The sequence below is a fragment of the Sinocyclocheilus grahami genome, unplaced genomic scaffold (genome assembly GCF_001515645.1).
Source record: "Sinocyclocheilus grahami isolate Dianchi unplaced genomic scaffold, SAMN03320097.WGS_v1.1 scaffold4.1, whole genome shotgun sequence".
Taxonomy (NCBI): domain Eukaryota; kingdom Metazoa; phylum Chordata; class Actinopteri; order Cypriniformes; family Cyprinidae; genus Sinocyclocheilus; species Sinocyclocheilus grahami.
In genome coordinates, this window is record NW_015505183.1 from 236,121 (window position 1) to 242,884 (window position 6,764).

The window sequence follows — 6,764 nt, forward strand, 5'->3', positions numbered from 1 at the left end:
TCATTCTCGCTTTAATTTAGTGTTTACCAATTGTGATTAGAAATAAAAGAGAATAGAATAGAAATGGAAAAAAATGTAATGCAGAGATCAAATCTTGTTACCTTTTTATGAAAGGAAGAAAAAAAAAACATTCAGACCACATGGTGGACCCATGGGCCAGGCTTGAACTAGGGTAATGACTGTCCATGTTCAATTTAATCAAATCCTGCAGTGAATAGGTGGAGCAGATGCTCTGCTCTAAAGAGCGTCACTTATATTACTGTATTTCATCTTGCCAGTAGAGTCAGGGCCAACAGCCTCCCATTGTTTGTTGTTTGTTTTCTTTTTTTCTATTCCCTGTGTGCTCTTTTTGTGAGTAGCTGCAGCCCCTGCTCTTGCCGGTAATGCATGAACATTGTGAGATGTTTTATTAAAAGACTCCAAGCTCCAGCCGCCGTTTGACCCAGGGTGAGAAGCATGCCTAAATGATATGGAGCCCCCAAAAGGCCAATTTACACTCAGGACAGGTATATTCTCACTGAGATGAATCATTCAGAATGTCAGCCCCCTCCTTCCCTCACACACACGCTGCCACACATAGACACAGGCACTTCCACTACTGGACTGAAATGAATTCTCAAGCATCTAAAAACCTTGTGAAGAAGTTACTTATGTTTAAGAAGTTTCTTATGCTCACCAAGGCAAGGCTTATTTTATAAAAAATACAGTGAAAACGGTAAAATTGGGAATTATTGCTAAAGTTTAACATAACTGTTTTCTATTTTAATTAAATGGAATTTATTCTTGTGATGTCAAATCTAAATTTAATATCCTGATTTGGTGCTCAAGAAAGTACACTCAAGACCTTATAATAAGTAAATGGTGTTAATTAATATTACTCGGTACTTAATTGTATACAGTAGTTATGTAACAAGGACACCTTTAAAATAAAGTGTAACACTTCTTATTAATGATTAAAACAGTTGTGCTGTTTAATGTTTTAGTGGAAGCCAAGATACATACATTTTTTTCAGGATTATTTGATGTATAGAAAGTTTAAAAAGAACAGCATTTATCTGAAATATTTTGTAATGATGCCTTAATGGCATCATCCTTTAGGAAGTTACATATTTTTGGTGCATAATTCAGTGTAATACGTACACTGAAAAAAAAAGGTGTAGAAACAATTTTCACTCAGATTTTGCTAGTAAATTTCACAAACAACTAAAAAGAAAGGGCAAGTAACATTTAAATTAAACGTGAACTTTTGAAGTAGAAAAACTTATAGTATTGTCTTATACTTTTTACGTTTTATTTACAAAAATATTTTTTACTGTGTAATATGACTTTAGTTTAAGTTTAATCACATGGACTTTTTTAATTTCTTTTTTTTAAATTTTTATTATTGTTTGTCTCATGCTAAAACATTCCATCCTGTTAAAATTATAGAAACATCTGATTTAAATGTAATAAAATTATTATAACATATTGTGTGTATATATTATAAAGATAGTTTATATATGATAAAGAATCTGACATCATAACGTAAGTGCAAATAATCAAGTTTTAGTAAAAAAGCGCAAATACCTGACCTTAACCAGAGCATATTTCTAAAGATCTGGTATAGATTTTCTTATACATCTTCATTAGAAAGAGTGATCAAAACCAAACATTTCATGGCTTCAAAATAATAATCAGCTTGTTTTTCCAAGTAAAAAAATCATGCGTTTTGATAATGGTACCAACAAATCAGTGAGACCATGGTCTTATTCCACATCCAGATTGAAAATTACAGCTTGCCTGAGTGTAATCATTGGGGCGTCCATGTATCCGAATATAATTTTATTGCAGCACCTAACCAGTGTTGATGTTGTCACAATGTGAGCTCTCTTTTCTCTCAACCTTGTCTAGTTTCTGCTGGTCCCGTATAAACCCACATAAACAAAGGTCATGCTAAAGTCAATGTTCTCAGTCCATGCTCAGAGAGAAATACCTGAGCACATATCATATTGAGTCTGTGTAAAGAGCCATAAAGTCTTCAGAGGCACCGCACCGGGGTCTCCGTTTACATCTCCTTCCTTTTGATCAGCCCGAGCTTCTCTCCTGAATGGCTAAAGACATGCCTGACTACATATGTATAACAACCCCAAGCCAAAGTAGAAAATGTACTGAATGCTTTGAGGGCATTTCTCATAAGACACATTGTGCGGCAGGATGTTATTTTCAGTCTGCTCTGTGGGGTATCCCGTATTTATTGTGGGTCGTTGTAAAGGCAGAGGTCTGATGTGATAAGAAGCTATGGAGCGCTGCATTGCTGCGGCTGCTGTCCCCTCCCCTTCACCCTGCCACGCGCAAACCCGGGGATTCCAATTTCTTTCAGGATATCTTAGCTCAGCTTCCAAGCTGCCCCCGCTGTGATTTTGGAATATCTCACCTTTTTTATTCCTCCTTCCTTGACAGTAAACTGCTTTCAGACGCTTCAAGGAGAGATCCTCCTTCCCGTCAAGAGGAGCCTTTGAAATGTTCCGCTCTCAGGCAGTGTTTGCGGCTCTTGTTTCCCAGTACAAATGATTAACACAGCCATGTGGAAGCAGGGGCTGCTGTGTGTGAGGAAGGGAGTACCAGGAGCTCACTGATCATCACAACAACATAAAGAACCCAAACATGTAAAAATACTGCAGAACGAGAGATTAGAGATCACAGCTTTCAGGTCATATTAGAAGTACATGAAGTGGTTGATCTCTGTAGGTTTGTGACCAAATAGAAAGGTTAGTGACAGAGCTGGAATACAGATGTCAGCTAAAGATAATGAAACCACTGTTTGTTTACAATTGCAGGTCATTTTACAGGGACTTTAAGGTTCTAATATTATGGTAACATCACATCTACTGTATCGCAGAGCTTTATTGAAGCATCATGTCCATTCAAACTCCCCAGAATCTTTGAGCAAAATCTCCCATTTACTTGTTACATTTTGTACATTTGTAGCACATTCCACAGATCATGTTGCTCAATAGTTTTGTTTGATTATTTTATATGACTTTGTTTTCCCTTGGAACACAAAAGTTGTTATGCAAATATCAAACCTGATTTCTCTCTGTTAAAGAAAGCATGGCAATCACTGTTCATTTCTGCATTTTGTTTATTTAAATTCAGTTGGGTCATATTGTGAAAACTACTACAAGACTAAAACATCTTGTCAACCTTTAAATAAATAAATACACATTTAAAAAAAGTTAAAAGTTAAAAAAATGTAAAGGCCTTGGAGTCACCTTTTTTTTCATGTCAAGTCACCTTTATTTATATAGCGCTTTTAACAAAACAGATTGTGTCAAAGCAACTGAACAGCATTAATTAAGAAAATAGTGTGTCAATAATGCTAAATGACAATAGTAAACACTCATTTTTCAGTTAAAGACAGTTCATCATTGAATTCAGTGATGTCATCATCCAGCTCAGTTCAGTTTAAATAGTATCTTTGCAATCATTTGCAATCAAGTCAACGACGTCGCTGGAAATGAAGTGTCCCCAACTAAGCAAGCCAGAGGCGACAGCAGCAAGGAACCAAAACTCCATCGGTGACAGAATGGAGAAAAAACCTTGGGAGAAACCAGGTTCAATCGGAGGGCCAGTTCTCCTCTGACCAGACGAAACCAGCAGTTCAATTCCAGGCTGCAGCAAAGTCACATGGAGTAAATTCACCCAGAACAAACAAGTGAACTCTACCACTGCATTAAACCTATTTTACTAAACGTAAGACAGAATAATGCTTCTCTGTGGAATAAGCGCCATAAAATATGATATGTTGCATTCTCAGTCTTTTACTTTTTTTGTAAAATCATTTATTTATTTAGTGTTTAATCATTTTCTGAAGTGATACTGATGTTTTTTTTTCTCTGTCCAGGTGTTGGTGTATTCACTCCTCATAAGTTGATGTTGAGTGCTTGTACTGAGGCAGGATGCACCAACAGTTCCCAGGTTACCCTGTTCACAGGTCAGTTGCCCCCCACGCATGTAGAGCCAACCATCCTGACCGTACTGGATGCACGCAGTATCCACATACAGTGAGTATGACAAAAATATTTTCAGTGAATTTTTTTGTCATTTTAGGACAGGTACTTATAATATTATGAGTTTAAAATAATTAAATAAAGGTTTGTTTTGTCTGAATTTGCAAAGCATTTTAGGGCTTGTGTTTTAGAACAATGCAGTTAGACTCTTTAAAAAAAAAAACATGTTCCACCCTCACAAGGTTCGTCCTTGGACGACACGCACACATGCACACTAACGAGGCATGAACGGGAGTGAAGGTGGTCGTGCTCACCTTTCATATGACAATGTTTTATCAGAGAGATACGCTAATGAGGTGACGGACATTTGCTCTCTATAAGAGGACGAAACACATCTCAGGTCTTGTTATTCCTCACCATTATACTAAAACTGAGCTCTGCATGTCAAAGTGTAACCCTCTGTAGATACAATGTAACCCCTGTTTAAAACAAAAAAGTGCTCACACAAAAAATCTCACACTAGGGCGATTTCTCTGACCAGCCCGTATGTCAAATTTGAGAAGCTGTCCCTATCCACAGCATGGGTGCATTAATCAACTGAGTGTTTTCCATATAATCATAAAGTATGCCCCTTCCGCCAGTCATGCTGTTGGCTGTTTGTCCTTATTGTCTTTGCGTGTCCTCTGGCTGCAGTTGAGCAACCAGGGGAACGGAGCAACGGAGCAGGCCTTGATTTAGGGGCTAATGCTCAACTCCTGCACCCACGCTGGACCGTCTCATTGGACTGCATGAAAGCACACAGTCCGACCTTCTTCCGGTCTGTTTAGCATGCAGAAATTTCTCCAGCGTTTGACCCCCGCTGCTTGACTTAGAGAGAGAGAGAGAAGAAAGGAAAAAAAGAGTCCGCACAAGATTCTTCCCAGCAGCCTGCACCCTGGGCCTATAGCAATCTATGTAAAAGCCTTTAGAGGTTCATCTTCAGCTGCCCCGTCGCCATCACTTAAGAACTATCCGGAGAGGGCACCATGCCACACAACAACATGAGGGGACGAAGAGCGAGAGAGAACTGTAAGGGAGTTAAGAGAGAACTGTAAGGGAGTTAAGGGGCAATGGGGAAACTGAACTTATGTACACTTTGTTTTAAGCCAAGAGAGATGACAGAAGCGCTCCGGCGCATTTCCCATCAGAAAGAAAATGTCATCACTTTACTGAATGATCACAGGTGGGGAGAGAGTGAGCAGGAGAGGGCCACGAGGAGAATATATATTTGAGCTGTCACCTACACCATGGCAAAATCCACCACCAGTTCACTGCCATCAGAAAGCGGCGATTAAATTACTTGCACCACTCCACCTTTACTAGGCCTGCCCGAGGAGGCCTGTAATACCTGGAGAGAGAGAGCTATCCTTTAGCATTCCCATTCATCTCAATGGCATTCGCTCAGTTGTCTCCCCGAAAGCATGCAATTTAAAATCTGCCATCTTTGCTTAACGGTGCTCAGGATGTTTTGACCAATCAGCTGAGCTGTAAATATGGTAAATTATGTTATGACAATTGTGACTGGTATGCGCACAGTCCCAAACACTTCACTAGCAACTATCCTGAGATGTGGATTTATAAAGAATCTGGGGCTTCAAAATGAATTGGGAACTGGTAAATCCTCTACTATAATATACAATGTATGCATATAATATAAATATAATGTATTATATAATATAATTAATTATTTGCTGTTTACAAATAATATATTAAAAATACATATCTTTAAATAAATATATAAAATATTATTTATATACACTGCTGTTCAAAAGTTTAGGGGTCAGATTAAAAAAATACTTTTATTCAGCTAGCATGCATTAAAAAATTGATCAAAAGTGACAGTAAACACATTTCTAATGTTACAAAAGTAGCAAAATAGTAACAAACAAATGCTTTTCTTATTTCTATTTATCAGAGAATGCCCAAAAAAGGTATCATGTGTTCCACCATAATATTACGCAGCACAACTGTTACATGGATTATAATAAAATAATGTTTGATTAATTAGTTTGATTACTGAGGTTAATTGGTTAATTAATTAGAATAATTTCTGAAGGATCATGTGACACTCAGTTTAGCCATCACAGGAATAAATTATATTAAAATAGCAAATAATTATTTTAAATGGTAATATTTCACAATATTACTCTTTTTACTGTATTTACAACCCCTATACGTTATATATATCAGAATATTTTTAAATGGTTTTCAATGGAGAAAGATGGGTTATTTATTTATTTTTGTCATGGTGAAGTTACAGCATCTACCAGCTGTAGATGGGGGCTGAGCTAACCAGCAAAGCCTTGACCGCTTGGATCCACAACATTCACTCTCTCTCTCTTGTCTTCGGCAGTGTAGCAGCCTACCTCAACAGCTTTCATTCAATTATGCTCATTTCAGGCATTGAAGAAGGAAACAAATACAAGCCTTTTCTTTTTATTCTCCTGCTACCTCTGTATTAATGGCAGTGGAGAGCTTGTGATATCTGTAAGCCATTTATTATAAAGATGTATATGACCCAATTTGTCTCATCACCGATTTTCATAACTTCATTATGTATCTGCTCTATCCTGACGGCAGCGCCTCAGAGGGAAACTCACCTTATTTATTGTCTTCATCCGCCAAGAGGGGGAAATGGTTATTGCTTTATTTCCATTGGATATTTCAATTTGAATAGGACAAGAAGCTGCAATGATGATAGAGGGAGAATCTAGCAAGCGAGAGAGAGAAGAAGAG

At 37.6% G+C, this 6,764-nt stretch overlaps 1 protein-coding gene across 1 annotated transcript in view; it reads left to right on the top strand.

The window, feature by feature from the left end:
* LOC107583304 (Usher syndrome 2A (autosomal recessive, mild)) overlaps positions 1 to 6,764 on the top strand; it is a 227,522-nt gene that overhangs the window by 97,720 nt on the left and 123,038 nt on the right. Inside the window, exon 33 of the mRNA XM_016269485.1 lies at positions 3,884 to 4,043. Within this exon, the coding sequence (XP_016124971.1) occupies positions 3,884 to 4,043 (160 nt within the window). The remainder of the gene's footprint in view (positions 1 to 3,883; positions 4,044 to 6,764) is intronic.